Source organism: Choristoneura fumiferana, chromosome 6, assembly GCF_025370935.1.
Source record: "Choristoneura fumiferana chromosome 6, NRCan_CFum_1, whole genome shotgun sequence".
NCBI lineage: Eukaryota > Metazoa > Arthropoda > Insecta > Lepidoptera > Tortricidae > Choristoneura > Choristoneura fumiferana.
Window position 1 is genome coordinate 6,782,028 of NC_133477.1, and position 24,447 is coordinate 6,806,474.

Here is a 24,447-nt window from a genome sequence, read left to right on the forward strand (position 1 = left end):
CCACGCGTGCCACCGACCATTTGTGTTCGAAATACTGAGAAACGGCTGTTTTTGACCGTTTATTCAAACCTTACATTAATCTGTCATCTCCCAGGATAACAGGATCAAAGGAATTTGGGCACAAATTTGTGCCTCTGGGAGAGGACAGGTTAAACGGAGTATAGACCATTTAAGTAAGCAGGTGAATGGAATCATGATGGAATGAAACATTTTATTCAATGCTCGTAGGTACATTTATTTCTAATAAGATATAACCGTTTTCAATAGGTTGGTACAGTGAATATTTCAATTTCATGAAATCAACATTTACACAATAATATATTCAAGCAGATCATTATATCACAGAATATGCGTAACAATTCACAACATGCGAAAATAAAACTATCAATATAAGTATAGGTACCACATTATAATTACGTCCCTTGGATGTCATTAGGTACTTCACTTGATATAAATTTCATCAACGTGCGTCTAACCGTTACTAGGTTAAACATTATTATATCTACTAATTATAATGATGATGATATGTCACCACTTCTTAGTAAATGCATGTCTTTAGTGTAAAACTTGGAGGTGCAGGCCTCATTATTGCATTCTTTTCTTTTCATATTTGCTGTGGATTTGCATGTATGTTGACGATTTAATATTACGGTATAGTAACCGTTTGTTTATCAATTATTAATATTGTTATTAACTTATTGATTTTGTAGCTAGCTATAGCTGCCCCGATTATCCCCTCGTATGTGTAGACGCTGATCAGTGCCAAATTTAAGGTTTTTTTTTTGTTTTTTTCTAAATCAGCAGAATTAGTGCTTATTAAAACAGATGTGACTAGAATTCAGTACTTTTTTGTTCCGGCATACCAGGGGTTAAATGGGGTAATTTTTTTTTAGTCGACTTGATGCAAATTGGCTTAGCCAGTAATTAAATTTTTAGGTGCATAAGTACCTGTTAAACAGTTTTATGTAAAAAAAAGAAATGTGTGTCATTTATCAACAATGTTTCTTGCAATATTTATTTTTATGATTTTTCTCATAAGAAAAAGACGCGGAAGAAGCTTTATTGGGCTACGTAATTTTCACACTGTTTCAGTTGTCAAAAGCTTCAGCAATAAATAGTGGCTTATTTTTTTAAATAAGTAAACACTAGTATTTAGTAATACCAAGGTAATACTCATTCTGATCTTCGTCATACAATACATTGTTTACAGACAACCATGTTAGTTTGATATGTTTTCTACGTAACAATTACAGAAGCCTTTAATATAACAGAATTAACAATGAAGCTCCTTTAGGATGGTATTAATACTGGTAACATTTTGTACTAAATGTATCGTAGTTTTTGTACAATTTATTTGAAAACTAGTCCATCAACAAAGGCAGCTCTTACATGTCTTACATATGCAACAGACGATTTAAATACAATTCCCTATAGTGGTCATTATTATTCGTTTTATTTTTTAAACCACTCACGAACGTAAAGCCTTCTCGTAATTGATAATATTTTAACATCAATTGATTAATTCTACGTTTACTATTAACATAATAGAGAATAGGTATATTTTTATTCAGTGCTCTTAAAAATTAATTATATAAATAAATTATAAATCCCTATTTTTTTTATTCACATATTGGATATCAATACGGTAAAGGCATTTGCTTTAATTGCCATTTAGGTTTATCAAATAGTAAGGGCTAGTGAAAGGGTATAATAGTGGGTATAATGAACAAAAAAAAAGTACAATAGTCCAACATAATATATAACATAGCCAAAAACACTCGTTTGATGATAACAAGAAGCAAGACCAAACGGAAAGAACGTGTCTAGTCACCTAAGCAACTTTTTGAGTTATAGCGGTTTGAAAGTCAGTCATCACAAACAATTACTATGGTAACCATTTATTCAATAGTGAAAAAAAAATATTTTATATTGTTTTCAGATTATTTAATTCAATGGTAAGTCATAGTACTTTTGAGCTCTACATTTTGGCATTAAAATCTCATTTTTTAAAAAAGTGACGACATCTTCTTTCCGTGGACCCTTCAAGTGTAGTAATATTTTAATCTCATCAGACCCTTCCTCTGGAATTACCCCAACTACCAATATGACAAATTGTGATAGTCTCACGCTACCTAATTCCCAAAATTTTATATTTATCACGCTTAGTGTTTAACCGAGCCAGTTCTTTGGTGTTAAGCTGAGCCAGTTCATACCAGAGAATGGTAAAACATGCCTTTGTTTATTGTGAGAATGTTGAGTTACGATTTAAATGGATCTTGGACATAACAACAAGTGTTTTCCAGATTTACTGTACAGCATACTCGCAGAAGTCGTGTGCGCCGGTACACTCCACGCTGGGGCGGTGCGCTGAGTCCCATATCCCGGGCCCGCAGCGCTGGCACAGCCCCGACAGTGTGCAGGGAATGCGAACAAGTTGCCGGAACTGATGCAGCAAGCCGCGCGCCTTGCGCAGGATCAACTGGCCGTCCATGTACATTGCTGTAGGAAATATAGTGAGACTTGTAGGACATGGATAAATGAAAAACCTCCTTAGCTTGGGGCTTTCGTACTGAATTATCTTTATAATGAGACATACGAAACTTCTTAATTACCTCTTATTACAGAGATTATTTTAAATAATTTAATGAATCAGGCGTAACTTTGCGGAGATCCATATCAACGAACTAAAACAATTACTTTGCTCATTCGCGTCCGCGACTTTATGATAGCTACGTTTATGCAAGAAACTAACATCTGGTAGCATGGTGAGTGAATGGTTGACGATGTCTGACGACGAGCTCTGGTTGAATTCGAAACGCGTCAGTGCAGTGTGGTGGTGGTGATAGATGCAATTGTGTGATTCGTGAGTGTTGTTACAGTGTGGAGGTGGAGGAACTGCACGAACACACATCTCTTGCATATACGTAGCTATCATAAGGTCGCGGGTGAACAAAGTAATTGTTTTACCTCATTTTAGAGTTTATTTTATCAGAATATATTGCCTCTTCATTTTATATGGATTTTAAAGCTCTGCAAGTGACACTTACCCAAAGAGCTGAAGTGCAGCAGCATCTCGTCTGTATTAAGATCTTGAGCGATCACATCATCGGCGTACACAGCGACGATGGCAAGGCACAGGAACAAGTGGAAGTAGTCCGTCTGGTAGTTAGCCCAGCAGGCCTCCCACATACGGAGCGCCACGGCCTCGGTGAACTCACGTTTAAAACATCTAGAACGTGATTAGAAAATCATCATTTATTTATTCATTCCCAGACTCTTTCCGCAGTTTCGCACGCGTAATCCATTGGATCCGGAATTTTAATTAAAATTACAGGATTTTAAGACAGACATACACGTACATACCTACTCACAAACTTTCGCATTTATAATTTTATTTGATTAGTAGGAGTTACCATAAAAAGTAAACTAAACCTAATATTCTTCTTTTTAGGGTTCCGGAGCCAAAATGGCAAAAACGGAACCCTTATGTATTCGCCATATCTGTCTGTTTGTCTGTCTGTCTGTTTGTCTGTCCGTCCGTCCGCGGCTTTGCTCAGGGACTATCAATACTAGAAAGCTGTAATTTTGCACGGGTATATATGTAAACTGTGCCGACAAAATGGTATAATAAAAAAATTAAAAAAATTTTACTTTACCTCCCATAGACGTAAAGTGGGGATGATTTTTTTTTCTCATCCAACCCTATAGTGTGGGGTATAGGTCTTTTAAAATCATTAGTAGGGGTTGCTAAGACGATTTTTCGATTCAGTGATTTGTTTGCGAAATATTCAACATCAAAGTGCAAATTTTCATGAAAATCGAGCGTCCCCCCCTCTAAAATCTAAGCCGGTGGGAGGAAAAACTTGAAAAAATTCAGGATGGTAGTAAGTATATCAAACTTTCAAGGAAAACTATAACGGCTAAGTTCGCTTGAGAATTATTAGTAGTTTGAGAGTAAATAGCAGCCTAAGGTATAAAATATACCTAAACTTGGAAGATTCCGTATAAAATACGAAATCCTTAGAAAAATATTACTTAATTTTATCGTAATGGCTACGGAACCCTATTTTGGGCGTGTCCAACACGCTCTTGGCCGGTTTTTTTAATTATTCACGAACTGGGGAATAGGATTTTTTTTTACTTACAAAAGTATCCATCGGTGGCAAAATAATAATTCCATAGCATCTACATGTTTTTCCAGATGTTTGTAAAAATGTGGTAGCATTATTCTTATTAACTCTCGCAAATAACTCTGCAACAATAATAGTACTTAGATTTTTATGTATGGGGAAAAAGACAAAGTTAATGCTATTATTATTTTAGAGTCAGCAGTAGGTATTAGTAATTTTTAGGTGCGAGTTTGGTGCATTATATTAAGTATTCCATACTAATATATAACCACTACAACATAAGAAAATAATAAGAAATCGAACTTACTAGATTTATATCCATATCATTATCCGTCGGTGTGCATACGAATATTGCCCGCTGCATCAGCCCGACGAAACACCAAAAGGCCTCAGCTTCGCATTTGATCTCGCAAAGTACTGGCGCTAGTAAATCGCTCATGCCTTGAGTATACCTGGGAAGTTAAATATTTATAGTGGCGCCATCTCTTGTCGAGTAGCTGTTAATGTAGCGTTATAAAACTACCAAAACTACAATTTGTTACGTTGTGAACATAATATAAATATGAAACGAGGGCGTGGGTGGGTGACTATTTACCGACCCGGATAATACCGAAATGGTAATTCCGACCTGATATTTATTTTTGTCAGTTTGACATGTCATGAGTTTGTATGGGCGTATACACAAAATATCGGGTAGGTATTTCCATTTCAGTATTATGGGGCCGGTAAATAGTGTCGACCTAGGGCGTCACTTTCTACTGTCACATTATTCACGTTTCATATAAAATGCTTGAACATGGCAACAAATTTTGTATGTAAACTTTTAATTCCTTTTTCAAACAGGTCTACGATGCCATTCTGTACGGTTGTTGTTTCTCTACGAATTAATATTTATTCGTAGTTGTTTCTTTAAAAAAATATGGCTCTGTCCATTGGAGGACAATTTTGCCAGTGTAAAAAAAATCTGAGAAAAGGAAATATGAGAGGTAATGGTGGATGAACGATGACAGCGCGAATCCTTCTGTACGGTTAAATACTTAAGACACCATGAAACCATTTCACAGTAAACGTTATAGTGACATCGTATTAATTAACAAGGAAAATCGTAATGACTTTTTCTTTGAAAAGGTTCCATGGCGGCTCATGAATAAATTTGTCCTTAACCGTAGGTACCCAGTAAGTAAAAATAACCGCGCCTGCTCGTACCGGAGCAATACCTCGTTTGAGCCATTTACTTATATAATTTTACTTATTCACTTACCCTAAAACAGGATTATAAACAGCATAATTGAGCAGAACATTCTTCATTATCTCTATATTGTAATTATTCTCCCCAGCGAAGAAAGGATTCCCTCTGTCTGTCCTAACAACGTCCTTCTCAATAACGCACTGCACATTTTTCCAAAACACCGCAAATTGTTCCGGGGTCATCTTCTCTAATCTTCTCTTCGTAATTTCTTCATAATCCCTAGTTCTTATCTGGAGAATAACTTCTCTTTCATCGTAAGTAGAGTTATACGGGTAGCAATGAAGAAGGAAGGGCCAGACTTCTCTTCTCAGTTCTTTATCTAGACCTCCGAAGAAGACTCCCTTTCTTAGGAACAAGTCGTCCTCTATGAACCCTTTGCCATTCATCACTTTTCCGTAGAATATCTCCGGCGTAATTTTGGGTATTTTTCCTTCTTCAGGATGCTGTTCACTCTTTTGTACTTCGGGACGGCACACCATGAAATGGCGATACGGGAGATTTGGTTCTTCTGAGCCTGGAATATACAAAATATTGTTGGTACTTGCTTAAACAAAAATGGCTTTGTTTTTTAGTCTTAAAATTATTTCTTATTATCAGTGTGTCGACTTTGCGATTTCGTTTTGTCAACTGACTATCGTGATTCAGGGACCACAAACAAATCTGGTGAAATGAAAAAAACTAGATGACTAGACAGATTTACGGATTTGATCAAATCACTGTTTTTTAAGCAAATGATGAAATGGTTTCGCCATTTTAATATCCTGCGTGAATCGGTCATATATCCCTTAGCAATTTGTTCAAATCTCTGTTTTGGTCATTTCCCTGCAACATAAACTAAACAACCCGGCATAATGCGCATTATGATAATGGAATTGAGTAAATAACACAACTATTCCATCTAGCTGGAAAACAAAAGGAATCGGAGTAACTAATGGAATGCCCGATCGCCGCCATTACTGTATTAAATAAGTACCTACTTACTCAAACTAGCTAGGGGCTGTTTTGCTTTACTTGTAATACTTAGGTACTTAAATACAACTTAAAAAAACTTTTTAACAAAAACTGAAAAGACTGACAAGCATTTACATTTACGAGCATGCAAAATTTGTTAGAAGCAATCTGGGATGTTCGATAAACCTGTACGGAATCCGATCCTACGTGAAAGAGATGTGTTTCGTATTAAGATGCCTAGTTCCAAAACAACGTTACACAAGAAGAACTGTTTTATTATGTCCGGAAAAAATTATAATAATATTCCCGTGGAGTTGAGAGCTCTGCCGTGTAAAAGGTTTCTGTTTAAACTTAAATCCTGGCTAAAGGAAAAATGTTTTTATAGTATTAAGGAATTTTTGACATAGTAACTAATGTAAAGCTGACATGAACATATTGTATCTAGTTAATGTAATTAAGAATCTAATTTTTGCATGCCTATTAATGGTGAATTATGCTGCTCTGTATTTACATTTTTTGTACTATCATCTTCATGTACCATAATTCTGGCAAATAAATAAATAAGTACTATACTATACTATACTATACTAAAAGCAAAAAACTAATAATAATTTTTAATTTAACCTTAATCTAGCTACCAGTTTGAAGTCGGTGCCTCAGCACGAGCCAGGAGTGATAGAAGCTCATCAGGTAGACGACTATAGGTCCACTCTCGCTGGCTATATAGTGCTGAGGCACCGACTTCAAGCTGCTAGCTAGATTAAGATTAAATAAAAAAGGTTTAATATTTTTTTGCTTTTCAGTTTTTTCGAAGGTTTTTTTTTTGTTAAAAAGTTTTTATTTTATCATTTTTTCCCACTTAGGTTAGGATTTTTTTGTTCCAAAATATGGGACCAACTTCCAAGTATCCCTTTCCAATAAAAATGAATTATCAAAATTCGACTACTCTGTAAAAAGTTATGCATGGTCATACATAAAAAATATATATATGTACGCGTCGACTTGAGAACCTCCTCCGGTTTTTTTTCGTCGTTTAAAACTAGGGAAGGTATACATAGAAGGTATAATGCACATAAAAAAATAACTTCCAAAAGTAAATAGGTATTTGGGAAAAATCTCGAATGGGTCATTTTTGTTAAGTACAACACACTGTAGAAGAAATCCTATCACGGAAAGTAAGGCAGAGAAAAAAGCGGCTAAGTGCGTTGGTCACTTTGCATGCGAAGGCTTCAATAACACCGTATACGTACCTATGAAAAAATGCGTTTGTACAGTCAAGGAAGTTTTACGTACCAGGGTGGAACATTTTGTCTTACTATGTCATGTTGTCATTCCGTACATCTGCCCAAGAAATATTAGCGAAATTAATTATGAAAAGGTTCCACCCTGGTACGTGATACAGTTTCCTCAACTGTACCTAGCATAGTTTTATTTATTTAAATAGTGTTCTTTTTTTCTTTCATTTATTGGCATAGCAGCGGCTATATATTCAGCGCCAGCTCTAGCCTTTGATCCAGGTAGAGCGAGGTTGTCTACAACTCAATGCTTTCAAAATCTTATTTTGCACTGGTAACTTGAAAATAGTGCCCCTTGCCATCAGGAGGGCTACTACGAAATTCGAAAATCGAAGTTCATACCGTACCATCCCTCTCACTCTCGTATTAAATAATATTAGCGTCAGCGGGACGGTACGAGAGGAACTGCGTTTTTCGAATTTCGTAGTAGCCTCTCTGGCACCTAAAGCGACCGTTCCTCTTGCTCTACCTGAGGGCCAGCGCTGCACGTAGTTTTAATTAAGTAGCACTGTGAAAACTAGTGCCTATGTCTACATATTAAAGTTCAAAAGGACTATTTCTCAAAAAGTTGTCCATTATCAGTTGTCCACTTATAAAAATAAAAATATATACTTCCTGACACTATTTCAACACAAAAAATATGTCAATATGTTTCAATATGTATATACAAAACCTTGTGGTAAAGGTGTTAAAAAGTCAGATAATCTTTGTTGTTGGATCCAATAGAATACTGTATTGATAAAGATTTTTTGTAATGGAAGAGTGGGATCTCCTGACACAGGTATTTTATACTTACTAGGAGATTCCAACCTCTGTACCGTAAACCATGTACTTTTAACTTAATAAATATTTTTCATTTTTTTTTTTTTTTTTTTTTTTTTTTTCAATAGAAAGTTTCGATGTAGGTACAAAATTACGATTTTTTTCCTTACGTGACGTTTTTGCTGGCGTCAAGAAATATTTGATGTTTTATGCTGTTTATGCTTTATGATCTCGTCCTTAGTGTGAATAATTTATTGACAAAACTAATTTATTGTCAATTTCGTGACGGGACAACTTTTTGAGAAATACTCGACACGCTATAGCCTTTTTTTTATTCGACTGGCTGGCAAACGAGCAAGTGGGTCTCCTGATGGTAAGAGATCACCGCCGCCCATAAACATCTGCAACACCAGGGGCATTTCAGATGCGTTGCCATCCTAAAGGCCTAAGATGGGATACCTCAAGTGCCAGTAATTTCACCGGCTGTCTTGCTCTCCACGCCGAAACACAACAGTGCAAGCACTGCTGCTTCACGTCAGGATTAGCCTTCCTTATTTTTTTTGTTTTTTTTATTCCTTATGACAGAAGGCCATAAGGAATAATAATAAGCCCTCTTGTTCTGAGAGGAGGCCTGTGCCCAGCAGTGGGACGTATATAGGTTGGGATGATGATGACGATGATGATGATGACAGATGGACAAAAACAGCGGAACTTACCAGGCGTGAGCTTGATGTTATGCAGCAGCGAATGCCACCGGTGCAAAACCTGTGCCAGGTGGTCCAGCCCGCCGTGGTGGAAGTGCAAGATCTTGTACTGGGACTCCCGGGACGCCACCACCAACTGGCCGCAGGTGCAGTTGTCGTCGTTGAAGAAGAGCCGCAGGGAACGCATCTGGCTCAGGTCCACTGAGAACCTGACGTGGCAACATCAAAAAGATTTATTTTGGTTCCATCAGACCACCCAAGTTTGTGAGTGCGTGCGTGTTTGTGTTTGTCATTCCTTCACGGCAAAATAGCTGGATGAAACTGTATGTATGTCGGCGGCCAATCGTATAATCCGCCAGATCACGAAATTCCTAGGCCTAAAAGTTGGCCAGGCATATCAATGTGCCTGAGAAACAATACGACAGATCGATTAGAGCAACGCGTTCGTCGATATTCCTAGCTCTATACCGGGCACATCGTGATATGGCGAAAAAAAGAAAAATTTAGGTACGACGAGCGAAGCGAGGAGTGGTTAGTATGAATTGTGACCACAACGCACGAACCGAGCGAGCGAAGCGAGCGTGCCGCGGTAGCGGCCGGCGAAGTGCCAGAACCGATATGGCGGCGTTTCATGATATGCCTAGAAATTTCATGATCTGCCTAAACTGGCCAAATCACGAAATGGCGGCGTTTCATGATAACTATGCCTAGTAATTTCATGATCTGCCTAAACGTCACTAGGCAAATCGTTAAACCACCGTTAAACCATTTCATGTGATGGCGCCATTTCACGATATGCCTAGGAATTTCGTGATCTGGCGGATTTTACGATCGGCCGCCGCCATTTAGATAGCGGACGTCTGATACATAGGCTATAACTTATAGCCTATAAGTAGGTATACTTAGTTGCTTTTATCCTGATATTCCTATGTGATCCAGTAAGCCTAGAGATATTTAATTTTGCACACTTTTAATATTATGGTGCCCAAGCTAACTCTTAAAAATATTAGCTTCGTTGTTAGATATAAATAAGCCTATTCATATTAAACTTTGCGTATTTCAGATTCCACTATTTCGGGGTACTTTGTCTTAGGAATGGCAAATTTAATGTTTTCTCTAAGGGCATTGTAATTTTCCCAACTTCGACGTATGTGTTGGTTGGGATAAAGTTGGCGAAGCATCTCCCTTAGGACAGAGTTAATTTAAGCATGACGTGGCTTTTAGCAAATGTAAAAAAACATTACTTAAGTACCTATTTAGGGCCACTGACGGCATTTACCTACCTACAGTTAACGTAATTTTATAAAAGGGAAAGCCCAGCTAAATGTACAAAAACTACAATCAAATGTCCTTGAAACACTTCCCCAAAGGTTTTACCATGGTTTCACAGTTTAAATTACACAACCACTGGCTGAAATATTTCGTACAGAAGTATGTAATTTATTTCCACAAGGGAAAAGTCGAATCTCAATCGGAAATTGGGAAAGAGATGATTGTTATAATACATATCTGTCCGTCTTCCGTCTGCTTCCGTCTGTCTGTCTGTGCCTCTCAAACGGATGGACCGAATTCAATGCGGTTTTTTAAGTGAAATTGAGTTTCCTTGCGGTGGTTCTTAGCTATTTTTCAATAAAATTGGTTCAGCTGTTTTTCATATATTGAACAATCGGAATAAACAGAATCTTAGCCGATAAGCCTAAATACATGAAAATTTATACGGTTGTTAATCATACAAACTTAAAGCAGACCGCGCATGTAATTTTTGGAAATTCTCATCGGAATTTTATTTCGACTGCCATATCCAATTATTTAACTATGTAAGCGAAGTCGTTGGTAAAGCTAGTAATAGGTATGAGCGAACATCTCACCCAAATTATGGTTATCTATGCGTTCGAAGCTCACACATGTAACAGCGGCATATCTAGCTAGACACCCAATTCAAGGTCACGTCGATTCGATATGTCAGGGTTAGCACCCGTAATGAAATATGCAACTCCAGCCAGAGCCCCGCACTCATAATGAAATTCTTCACATTCTTTCGCGAACAATCAGCAGAATATTATGTCATTGCGTCCCCAGAGCCCGAAGTACCTACCTAAAGAGCGCGACCTTTCACGTAATAATGGGCTGGTAAAGGCAATCCGAGTTAATATTTTAAAGGGCCTCACAAGAGCCACTGCGCTCTAAATGCTGGTTATTAATACCAATTTTATTAAAACGCTTTTATTTTTTTTATTCGACTGGATGGCAAACGAGCAAGTGGGTCTCTTGATGGTAAGAGATCACCACCGCCCATGAACATCTGCAACACCAGGGGTATTGCAGATGCGTTGCCACCTAGAGGCCTAAGATGGGATAGGTACCTCAAGTGCCAGTAATTTTACCGGCTGTCTTACTCTCCACGCCGAAACACAACAGTGCAATCACTGCTGCTTCACGGCAGGATTAGCGACTAAAATGCTGATGAGTACTTTAGATTAGTAATAGTAATAGGTCCCGCCCACGACTGAATATCACGCAAATATGTTTGACGTAAGCAAGGCTTTGCTTTAGTGATTTTCTGGGCTAATACGCACTTATTTCTATAAATTTGTTCATTATAAATAAAAGAGCTTTTGATGAAAATTGGCACCACCCACACGCTATCGAGTTATCCCCAAGATTTGGCCGGGGTAAGGTTGATGTATTTGGCAGAGCATATTCGATAAGTACACTCTAAGCTACTTAGTGTGTCTATATCTGCGCGACTAATCATTCTTCAGTGCACCGTTGCAGTGGCCATCGCATTGCCGAAATAAAATTGGCATGGCGTGCCTACTACGAAACTCGAAACTCGAAGTTCGTGTCGTGCGGTTCCTCTCGCTCTCGTATTAAATAGTAGGTATAAGTGTCAGAGGGACCGCACGACACGAACTTCGAGTTTCGAGTTTCGTTAGCCGGTGTGTTGCTGAAACGACGAGAGATATCGTAAACGTGTTTTAGTTAAGAGTGGCAATTTCCCTAAGAGAGGTAAGCCCTGAGGTGGTCGATGACAACAGCTCGATTGCTGGCATGTTGAATGTTCGTTTGTAAATTAGGCATAGTGGAGAATAAATTGGAGAGGCGTAGTATATGCAATGCAATAGTAGGCGCAGATGCGGTGCGGTGAACAAGAAGGAGAATTTGGGCATTTTGTACAGCCAAAAAGAAATGTTGAGCAAGCGTGTATAAAAAAACCGACCAAGTGCGAGTCAGACTCGCGCACCGAGGGTTCCGTACAAATTATTAAAAATATTTTTATTATGTGATGTAACTAAAAATTTACGCTTTTTTTCAATTTTCCTTTATCTGTGCTATAAGACGTTGCTTCGTATCAAATTTCAAGATTCGGAGTTCACGGGAAGTACCTACCCTGTAGTACCGGTTTTGACTCCCTTGCGAGTGTCGAAAATATGTCGAATAATGTAACCGTAGTTTTTAAGCTTTAATGCAAGTACGTAGGATGTCTTACTTTTTAGTTGCCTAATAGAATTAGATAACATTATTATAAATGTGGCTATACCCTACCAGGGTGCATAATATTGTAAGACTTATTAGAATAAGGCCTTATGTATTTTATGTTTTTTTTTTGCCAAATAAATAAAAAAAAACGGGTTCCTGAGAAAAAGGGTCTTGACAGACAGACAGACGGACAAAAAGTGATCCCATAAAGGTTCCGTTTTTTCCTTTTGAGGTACTTACGGAACCCTAAAAACAAATAATATTCCAAGAGAAGCGGGTTCTAATTCCGGAAAACATTCACTCATTTTAAAGTTTACAATATTAAGTACTTATACCCAATGGATGGATTATGAAAACGGTTTGTAAAAAGTATAAGCTAGCTACATACAAACCCGTGTCATGTAGCTTTTTGGAAAGTGTAGGTAGTTGACACGGGTAATGTGGATTATGGGTTGATTGTTTCATCATTATTATAATTTCATCATTACGTGTCTGTTTACACATATTATTATTATTACTTAGTGTTCCTAAATCCTTCCTAAATAAAACGAATCTGCCTATATCTATATCAAAAATTGACAGGAACAATTTATCAGCTACTTACTTATCAAAACTGACGTAAATTATCGAAGTTTTCGTTTTGAGTTCTAATATACATATAATATATAATATATCATGGGAGCGTCAAATGAGTATAAAATTTATCAATTCCAAAAATAGTTTGCGGTCTATATCATTTTGAATGAGGCTTATGCTCAGCCATTAACTGGATAACTTCGACCACTGTAAATTTTAAAACACAAATTAAATGCTGATTTTTGTTTATAAGTAGGTTGGTAAATGTTGCAAAGGATTCGCTGTAGTAAACGTATGAATAGCGAGCAAGTAAAGTACCTATTTACCTTGCATTATTTGAAACTGGAATGGATAGAATTTCTACTAAACGACGAGTAACTGTCTCATTTGCATAGAAGAACCATTATGATATCTGCGTCAAAGCATTTCGTCATAGTAAAAGAGAACAAGTAGGCTTCACTACGAACAAAAGTCTATCGCGCGCTTTAAAAATGTGTGCGCGCCGGTTGGGCGCCGGTACGCACGCACCCGACCCGCCGCACGCACACACTGATAATTTAAGGAGGATTAAGTTTTCTTTAGTCAAGCAAGGCTGCGCTGCCGTCGGTGCCTCACATATATATACCTACTGTAGTGTCCGTTTTTAGGTCGTTCGTCTTGCGCTCGCTTCGCGAGATGATCGCTTCGCGAGTACTCGTACTTACGTATTTTTTGTATTAGGTATACGTTGTAAATTAGTGGTATATAAGTGTAGTGTAATAGTTTAGTAATAAAAGATACCTACCTACCTATAAACAATATAGTTATAGTATTACGTGTAGGTAAACATGAGTAGTATGTATAAATTTGCCATCACCATTACGGCGAACTTATAAATAATATTTTTAAATTTAGTATAATAATAATATAACGGCATAAAATCTGTCTGGTTTCTTTAGACACAGACATTAGACAATTTTAAGTTAACTTTCGTACTTACTACAATTATTTGCCGGTAGGTAATTAATCTAAAATAGACGTCGACAACCCTAAGCGTCCGCGCCGGAGTAGGCCCAAGGCCCAAGGGTACAGCTAGAGGTACTATGTCACGACAGGTCACGAAGACGCCACGACATAAGTTCTGATGCAGTAAAGCTGTGTTAATTTTACAGTACCTACTAATAAATAACATACTTAATCATTACAAGTTGTTAAAAATGAGTGGTTTAATCTTCATGACGTAATGCATGTTAGCTTAATGTTGATTTAGTCTGATCAAGTATTTAATGTTTTGTAATTAGTTACAATTGTAGTACCTAACACAAAAGCAAAGCTAATTAACAAGGGTATAGTAACTACGTAAACAGGCTATCAGTAGGTAAAGATACAAACAATCGCAAGTCAAGTTAGTGTCAGAAACTCATGAATAGACTAGTACATAATAGAGAAGTAGACTAGTACATAATACCCATGCATCAAGGTAGGTATATAGTTAGTAGAGCATTAAAGATGATGGATTAAGTGAGCTGTGAATGAACGTAGAAGTGAATGAAACTATCGATTGCGTGCCGAGTCAGTTTAAAAATAAACTTAAACTAGTTTTCATTACCTTCGGCATTTAATTGGTGCTCGTCTCTGTGGCACCGGTGAACTCTGGACGCTATCAGGAAAGACTAAATTGTGCTTCAGAGCCAAGAATTCTGGTGTGCTCATCCAATTAGGGTTCCCTTCGTCGCATGAACTCATAGATAGCGACCTAATGAACTTGTCGCCGGAAGTCGAGTCGGGGTCAAGTCAATGTTTTCAACCGTAGGATTAGCTATAGTTATATTGACGGATGTCATGGATTGCGATCTTACGTGTTTGTCATTCAGAAACACGTAGTCTTTCGAGTCGTCCTTCTCGAAACTCCCAAAAACGCTGTCTTTAGCCGAATCAACGGTCTTCACTGTCGGTTTTGAGCTGGACGACAAGTCATCTTGGGTATTTTCATTCTGTGTGTATCGCGTTTCGTTAGATTTAATGCTATGCTTATCAGAGTTAGAGTTAATACTGGTCGTTTCGGATGAGTCTGAAAATGCGTTTTCGTTGTTAGAATCTATCTTAGATGCGGAGTTCTTCGGTTTAGTGTATGGAATTTCTTTGGTTGTCTTGTTCCGTAATCCCAACTCGTCGCTCGGGCTCGTTTCAGCGGCAGACGGGCATTTTTTGAGAGTGGAGTTTGGAATCCAATTTAAGAAGAGCGTAGGTCGTTTGGCATTGTTATGTTGGTCCGTAAATACCTTTGTAGTCACGGTCAAGTATCCAGGATGATGCACTATATCCAGCTCGTGTCTTGCGACCGTCGGCGGATGTACGCACACGTTGTTCTTGCAAAACAATATCTCGTTGTTGACGTAGTCTGGTGGCTCTTCATTCTCCTCGAATTCGAGTCCCAAGAAGTAGCTCGAGGCTCTCTTCAAGAGGTCGGGTAGCGGCATCATTTACATTTCCTTTAGTTTACGTTATCGCAGACGACCTCATCGGAGCGCGGCTGTGTGTGTACTACGCGCATAAACACATACACTTTGATAACAGTATTGATCCACAGCCCAACGTGACAGCTGTCCGGCTGCGCGGATCGAAAAGGGAGTATGTGTTTTCATATCGCGATCCACATACGACGTTTTGATAGCAAGGAAGAATACTTACTTTTATTTTTGTAACAGCTTAAGTATACCATGTATGTTTGGATTGAACTGCACCACAACCATGCATATAATAAAAAAAACTTTGTCTTATTAGATTGTACCTACTTAGATACTACCTATGTGCTTTATTAATTATGTAAGTAGGTATGTTCACATTTTATTTAACAGTAAACAAACATATGGCACATTTGTATCTGCAAACATGGCATAAGTGTACTTACATACGACTATCTGTATTGTGTAATATTTGTATGCTTAGTACATTTGTATGTAGACAAGTAATTTTGAAAAACACGGTCGATTTATATAATTAAGTACCTACATTATATTACTTTTAAATAGGTTCTTTATCGATATTATGTAGCTACAGCGAATCAAATTTATCTGAATTGTCTTGTAAATAGAATATGACAAATAGATAGGTAAAGATGTGTGCGCAAAATATAATTGGTAACTAGGTAACTCTCTTCAAACTTTCGGAGGGCTCGGAGGCGCTTACATTGAGATAATTTTATATGCTTATTTTTGCGAATTGTCGCTCAAAATTCCCATAGCGGGATAAACATTTTTCTTGCAAATATTACAAAAAAACTGGCCAAGTGTGAGTCGGACTCGCGCACCTAGAGATCCGTACAATTTTGTAGGTATCGTATCATCATCGGCAAACGTAGCGTAGGACGTCCTCAGACTCGGTGGAGCGATGATCTTCGCAGGGCGGCTGGCAAGAGCTGGATGAGAGTAGCCGAGGATCGTGCTCAGTGGCGTGCCATGGGAGAGGCCTATGTCCAGCAGTGGACGAACATAGGCTGATGATGATGATGATGATGATGTATCATCATCATCATAATCGCCTATAGCAGTCCACTGCTGGACATAGGCTTCCACCAAAGAGCGCCATTACGCCCTGTCCTCGGCTAGACGCATCCAGCTTCTACCCAGCAGCCTTTCGCAGATCAGCAGCCGTCACTCTACCTGGCCGGAGGGCGTCCTACACTTGGTTTTCCAAGACGCGGTCTCCACTCAAGAACTCGCTTAAAAACCCAACAGTATTTTATCAAATAATCAAAAAGTAGCTTAATTAACAAATTATATCATATTTTTGCATATAAAAATATTCCTTGTGTGGGATATAGTCACGGAAAGAAATATATTGGTAACGGAATAAATTCTAAAGTCTCCTTCACAACAATGACACAAACCTTACTAAAATGTATTGTATTTAAGAACATTTTACTTGGAAAGTTTCATAAAATTAAGCGGCGTACTAATATCAGCAAAATTATTATAATTACGTCCATAATTTTTAAAATACAAAAAATCTAAAAATCCATGGCCACGTTGATGGTCCTAACGAAATTAATTTACTTCTTGTCAAGAAGCAATCCACGTCTGCGTAAATAATCATTTAGGGGCCCTAAAACACGTTTTACTTCATTCGTGGCTATTAAATTAAACGAACACAAAACAATGAATACCTAATTTTTTCAACTATATTATTAAAACCACCATTTTGTATGCCGCTTTATACTCCTATTCCGTTACTTTTTTCGTTCCACTTCTACGAAACTGGCGTTTCGGTTTCAGAATGGAAGTAACGGAACACTACTTGTGGTTGGTTTTAATTAAATATTAATTAAATAAACTTTAAACCTAGTTCAAAGAGCGAAAAATTTGCTTTTTGAATACATAATTGATACACTAATAAATATATACAAATGATTTATTATAAGTTTACCAGAAATTTGGTTTCGGATTGTGGAATCACAAAATGTTACCGCAGCGAACGTCGTGCAACGATGAGTCCTTGTCGGCAATTGGCCAACGGAACAAGGCGGTTATTTAATTTTTTTTGCTTAGTGTAGCCAGATTGAATAATATGCCAACAAATAGTGGAAATAATATTTACAGTTTATGCCCAAATAACGGTTTCGGAATGGAAAATTCCACAAAGTTCAATTTACGGCTCAGAATAGTTTTATTAATTTAAAATACTTGTAATGCTTTTAAATGGAGAATGTTTAAAGAATATCATTAAATATATATCAAACTATGAATAGTTGCCCATCGTTGATTTTTAGGAAAGCCATTTTTGAAAAAACTGCCTTAGTTTTGTAGAGCAATCGACGTGGGACAGGGAAATACAGTACTTTTTTTAACAAAAAATATTTTTTATAAAATTTTCTACTAGGTATACTTGATAGAAAAAAGAAAATACTAAGTTGTAGAAAACGAAATGTTGATTTAGGAACAATATTTTCTTTACTAACTTAGGTTCCCCTTATACGTGAAAAATAATGTTAAAAGTATGGGACAACCCAAAAACGCTGTGTACAACTTTTTATGAAATGGCCCGTTTAATATCAAACGGAAGTTTCGACTTAACGGAAACGGAATTGATGCTCCGTATAACATCCCTAGATTTTACATAACGGGCAGAGGCAGGAGCTCTGCTAACTCTAGATATTCATAGTCATTGACTATGAATAATGCAAATGTAGGGTAATTTTACCGCTCTTGGATCACTTACATCGTCTGTCTGTCCATCGATATGGCAAGACCCCATTTTCTAAGGAACGCGTCGAGATATCAAGCTTAAATTAATATCAAATAGGTACCTACTCAAGTCTTGCTACTTCATTGGAGAAGTGAAATAAACCAATTCATATGCCAACACTATCACAAGACATTTACAGTCGTTAAAAAAGTTGTTTCCGTACAAAAAGTCCCAGAATTGACGGACCCTTTTAAAGCATTATTTATTACCGAATAAGAAAAGTCTGAAATAGTACATTACTGTAGTCTGGCCGGGAAGTAGGGGGTTGCGGACCTAGCAGATATAGACAGATATATAGGATAGGGATGCGAGGCCGGCAACCCCGCGTTCCGTTCCGGCCGAGGCTTGTATAGCTCAAACAGGACATGATTTAAAAAAAAAAAACAAGAAATTAAGCTGGTCTCGTCGCCTTGTTGTGTGCCTTGTTGTGTGCACGTATGTCGTGCTGGCTACTGGGGCGGCGGCTGCAGGTGGTGGTGCTGGCGGCGGGCAGGCGCCGTGCCGCAGTCGCGTTGAATGAAACAAATGGCGGCCGCATTGCCGGGCGAGGGCGGGAAATGTGCATGAAAATATGGTCTTTGCAGGCCGCTAATAGTGACTGCGCGCCGGCCGGCGTGCCGCAGCGCCTGCAGCAGGGCTACTACGAAACTCGAAACTCGAAGTTCGTGTCGTGTGGTCCCACGCAGCACAACGACAACGTTAATGTTTCACGTCATGTTTGAGAAAATCTTAATTTTTATATAATAGGTACCTAGGTATATATCTGTCTGTTTATTCAGTAACTAGCAAAAACAAACCCACGCTGCGTAAATTTAGCTCAAGGGATATTCTTAGTTATTTACTTACTTAGTGTGCGAGTGTGCGCGAGTCCGATTCACACACATGCCAGGGTAATTTAAACAGTTTTAAACATCCTGACACTCCTATACCTTATGGGAAAAATAAAATAAAATAATATTCGTGTACTTAGGTAATCTATCTTTTAGTGTTTACGTCACTTTAATTCCTTTATTATAATTTACATTGCACAGAACAAAAAAAATACCTGCTAGTTACAGTTACTTAAATTCTTACATTACTTTTTGATCTGTTTATTTTATTAAACCTAACCACTAAATAAAATGAAGTTAACATACATAATTACGTTTCGTTATTGTGGGGAAAAAATTACCACAACAATTTGATGGGTCATGAGTATCTTACAAAAACAATACAATTTTAAATATTACAATAAAAATATATTTTTTAACTGAAATATAATTGTGTCATGTGTGCGTTGTGTTTTTAATTTAATAAGTGTGTATATTTGAAGCAGAACTAAACGCACAAATTTGTTCAATGACCCGCAAGATGGCGTTTCCGTTGCAAAAGTGGATAGTGTTGTCTTTACTTCTATTCCGAAAAATGTATCGATCCTTCAAAATCGATTAAAAAATATTGTTATTTGCTGGTAGGCTTGCTTGCACGTGCATGCCTAAGTTATGTACAATCATGTTTAAATTATTCATCATTTGAAAAACATATTCAGTCTTAATTTATTTTAACGACCTGTGCGCGTAAACTTCCTAATATAAATGTATCGTATTATTCATACAAATATCTGCCATCATCTGATATCATTTCCCAACTAATGATTTGATAAAATTATTATTATGCAAATTATTACCTTGATTTTTTTTGAGATGTCATTTATGTATTCGTCAAATGTATTGATTGGCATACTTTAAATTTAGCAACATATTAAATGCATCCAACCTACTTTCCTAGTGGCGTTTATCCTGGCTGCTATAAAAAAAACCTCTAACATCGGAGCGTAACCTAAACCTGAACCTAAACTATCCAAGTCGCTTCTGCTCCGAACAGTCTTGCTCGCTTGCTTCACTCGCTCGCACAAATCAAATTGAAGTAACACTTTGCAATATAAAAATTGGCCAAATGTTATTTGACAAATTGTTATTTTTCTGAGCCAATCATTTGCTAAATAATTATTTGCCACATAAAAGTGTGATGAAGTAAAATTTTGCAATATAAAAATATGTGAAATAATAAAAATGCGAAGTAAAGTTATGCCAACGATTAGTTTGCTAAATGAAACTTCGGCGAAAGGTTGGTTGCTAAGTGAAATTTGGTGAAACATATTTCGCCGAAAAGGCAGTACACCGATAATACGGCATAGCGAAGGAATTGCAAAACTGAAATTTGCATTACTTTTAAGTTTATTTGAATCCGAATAATGCACCTTCTCCAAATAAAATACGATTCAGCTATGAAGAACTGAGCAAAACTCGATCGCCCAGGTATCATCGTTAACACCATGAATTAGCAGGTCAGCTACTGCTAGCTAGTTAGTTTATACGCTTAACAGAAAAGGTGACAAGATATCAGACAAGTGAAAAAATAAATCAAAATAAAACTATTTTTTTTCCTTGATTTTTTAGCGGTGCTAGCCGCTAAGACCGCTAAAAATGCTAACAGTTAGCGTGCAGATATAACAAATTGAGCTAAATTTGGATTAAAAAAGTATTGTTATAATTAATAAATAATAAACAATCGAATAACTATGAATAATATCGACCAATTTTTCGAGTTCTCATAATCGAGCGCGCCGCGTCACTAATTGACGCATGCGCCACAATTCAATTGCAATCAGCTGTCCAGAAAGAACATAATCGCGTAAAAAACAAAATATTTGTGTCTAAGATAATTCCCGTCAATATGGCGGGACAAAATCCGGGTTCGCCGACTGACTTTCAGTACTTTTACGAGGATGAAGTGTATAAAATCAACAATCACGGCCAAGTGGGTTTCGGTCTGGTACTCGAGAATTACGAAAGCCAACTCCAGTGACCAAGAGAGCGATATTGGAACACCCATTCAACAAGGTGAAATTCGTGTTGTGGTGGCACTCTTCCGGCACCGAGCGGGTATATCCGAGGACGGTAAGTAAGGCATGTATAAATAAAGTTCTTTAAATCCTCATATCATCGGTATGCGGTGTCTCGAGCGGTAGAAAAATCATGAATTAGGTCGTTGGAGAGTGCATCAACCCCAATGTCAGTGTCTAGGGATTTGAATGGGTTATTATAAAATCAATTCACAATATTATAAATTTTCTTATGTGAGGGTAAACATAAAGAAATATGTTGATAATGAGCAGGTTTACCCACAGAGTAATAAAGTGACCATGATTTATTAATCCATATGATTGTAGTCTGCTTTGAATTTTGCTTATAAATTAATATTTGATTAACTAATGTTTGCAACAATATTATAAATGAACAACCAATTATTCCAATTTGATAAAAATGCTTCAGATATTATATGAATTATGGGATTAAGGTACATATAAAAGACAGTTTTGTCAACCAAGTTCAATATGATGAATAGAAGGTAATACTTTCTGGCTGTACACTTGAAATCCAACATTGAAAAATCTTAGTCAGAACCTAACCTTAAACTTGTATTATTAGACTACCATGAGACTGGGAATGGACCTGAAGGTTATTCCATATTACCTTCTTATATCAAAATGTAAATGAAATAATGTATCTTCAATATCTAGTCAGACTGCACAAGATTAGATTATCTGAACTGGTTTGTTTGGTTTCCAAAGACCTGTGGCTGTATATTCTAATGCAGGGATGCAAGCAATTACATTTCCTCATATCTGTTTCAAGCTCTAATCCTATGCCATGTGACAGAAGGACATAGTGAAATTGAATAACATTCTGAGTGTGTTAGACAATGAGGTCTCAATCTTGAATTTTTTACGTAAATTGAGTCATTAAAAGAATTGCTAAAATGACTCACTGTTTAGTTATCTATCTGGTTAATAATATTATTATTCTATCTGGTTTATTAACCAGATAGAAAAATATAATATTATTAACCAGATAAGAAATAATAATATTATTAACCAGATAGATAACTAAACAGTGAGTCATTTAGCCAATTCTTTTTATGACTCAATTTACGTAAAAATTCAAGACTTGAGACCTCATTGTCTAACACACTCAGAATGTTATATATTAATAATAATGATATTAGCTGTGGGGAAACTTTGTTGCAACTACTCAATGAAACGTCTTAACAATGCCAATTAGAGCACAAACTAAAATTAGCTAACAAAGTAGTTTATGTATACAATAATCATACAGCAATACTGATTTTACATGAATTTGGTATGAAGATAGTTTAAGTGCTAGGGATGGATGTAGGATAGTTTTTATCCTCGAAAATGATATAATTCCTATGGTATGAGATAGCAATTTACGAATTCATTGCAGGCAACAGCTATTATATATAATATTATTAATTTATTCACTTTATTTATGAGATACCATACTATAAACAACACCAAACACGATTGAAAAAAAAAATTTCCAAACATTTGGTTAAATTGTTTTTTAGAAGTGTAGCTACTTAATAAAGGGATGATAAAAAGGCAATAAATATGCAAGATCTCTCTTGGCAATATGACAAATTTAACAAGCACTTGATGATATGTATTGTTGTGTTTTTATATTACTAGGGCCTGGAATTTTCGTGCAGCTTAGTGACAGATTAAAATTTATGTTGTAACTTTAATACATAATTGTAAATATATTTTTGCTTGAAATATTATTAATAATAAAATACTTTATATTGGCTATGGTAAGAACTGAAGGAATACAAAATAATATTCTAATTCTTCATTCTATGAACGTTAAGTAGTCTCAGAGGGAGCTTTTCTCAAGCAATAAAATATAAGGTAGGTATTCGTAATTATAGTGATTCCCAATAAAGCAGTTTGAACAGATTAAACTTCCCAATATTTTGAACTTTTTTCATTATTGACCGCTGAAAAAAGTGTGTAATGAGTATCATCGTAAAGTTGAGGTTTATTTAGTTACTTAAAATAATATCGATTTGTCGATAACGTTGATAAAAACCGATGCTCTGTCCCTATACAACCTGTAGTACCCAATAGTCGCACGCAAAAATTCGGAGCCCTATTTATTACTAACTGCATTTTATATCTTTTGCATTATTTAGAGCCGCGTTGCATTTAGAGAAACGCGTTGACAGCGAGTTTTCTTTCCATAGAGCAGCTGTAATAATTCGCGTGCGTACAAACGCACGTCAATGGCACGTTTTAAATGGTCTTTATTATTTAATATAATCATAATTATTTTTTTGTTGTTCTCGTTATGGTTTTCAGTATTGTTGTTGGTTTCATTATTAAAGATAGGCGGAACATGGGTTTCAACCGAATACAAATATTCGGCCGAATGCTATGTTCAGTAAAATTTTTACCGAACCAAATATTCGGCTGAATATTCAGCATAGTTGATTCCTAAGTAAATGATTTATGATTATTTTTGTTGAAATGTTTAATCATGCAACTCTTGATTAAAACAAAAAATAATATAAAAAAAAATTGAACTGACTACATAAAACATGAAAATTATTTTCTACCACTCTGAAGTCGGTGCCTCATCACGAGCCAGCAGGAGTGGACCTATAGTCGCCTACCTCACCTATGCACTACATTATTGGGCTTCAATTACTCCTGCTAGCTCGTGCTGAGGCACCGACTTCAGACTGGTAGAAAATATTTTCATGGTTTTTTGTAGTTGGTTAAATTTTTTGTTATAACATTTTTTTTTCACGCTTAGTGTAAATAATCTTATATTCAATAGTTAAATGGTTAAGGAAACTCACTTAATTTCTAGCAATAATGACTTCATTGATTATATTAACATATTATTTTATTATAAACATCACTGTAGGTTATTCTCAAATCAGCTAGATACATTTTGGTTTAATTAATTACCATCTTTTTTATCTGCTGTTATTTCAAGTCTCAATAAAATACCTCATAAAAATAACACATTTAACACTCATCTCATACATGACTCAATAGTAGTCAATACAGTAAAAAGAAGAGTACCACTTTGCCGAACATTCAGTGATTAGCTGAATATTCGGCGAATACGAACATTGGTAAACCTGCCGAAAAGATTGAAATGAAGCCGAAGCCGCGGGCAATATCCAAGCGTGGGCAAACATCAACAAAGGAATAGTATTCCCTGCTT

The 24,447-nt window shown here is 36.6% G+C and overlaps 2 protein-coding genes across 2 annotated transcripts in view; both read right to left on the reverse strand.

Moving 5' to 3' along the window:
- Positions 1-24,447, reverse strand: part of LOC141428934 (cytoglobin-2-like) — a 286,546-nt gene that overhangs the window by 33,364 nt on the left and 228,735 nt on the right. The gene's annotated exons all lie outside the window — the stretch shown is intronic.
- Positions 203-15,684, reverse strand: LOC141428936 (TBC1 domain family member 16-like). Its single transcript, XM_074089011.1, has 8 exons — positions 14,892-15,684; positions 14,736-14,853; positions 9,104-9,300; positions 5,392-5,893; positions 4,438-4,582; positions 4,146-4,252; positions 3,048-3,229; positions 203-2,499 (listed from the first exon to the last, which is right to left on the reverse strand). Exons 1-8 carry the CDS (start codon positions 15,607-15,609, stop codon positions 2,306-2,308), a joined length of 2,163 nt encoding a protein of 720 aa, XP_073945112.1. The 5' UTR covers positions 15,610-15,684; the 3' UTR covers positions 203-2,305.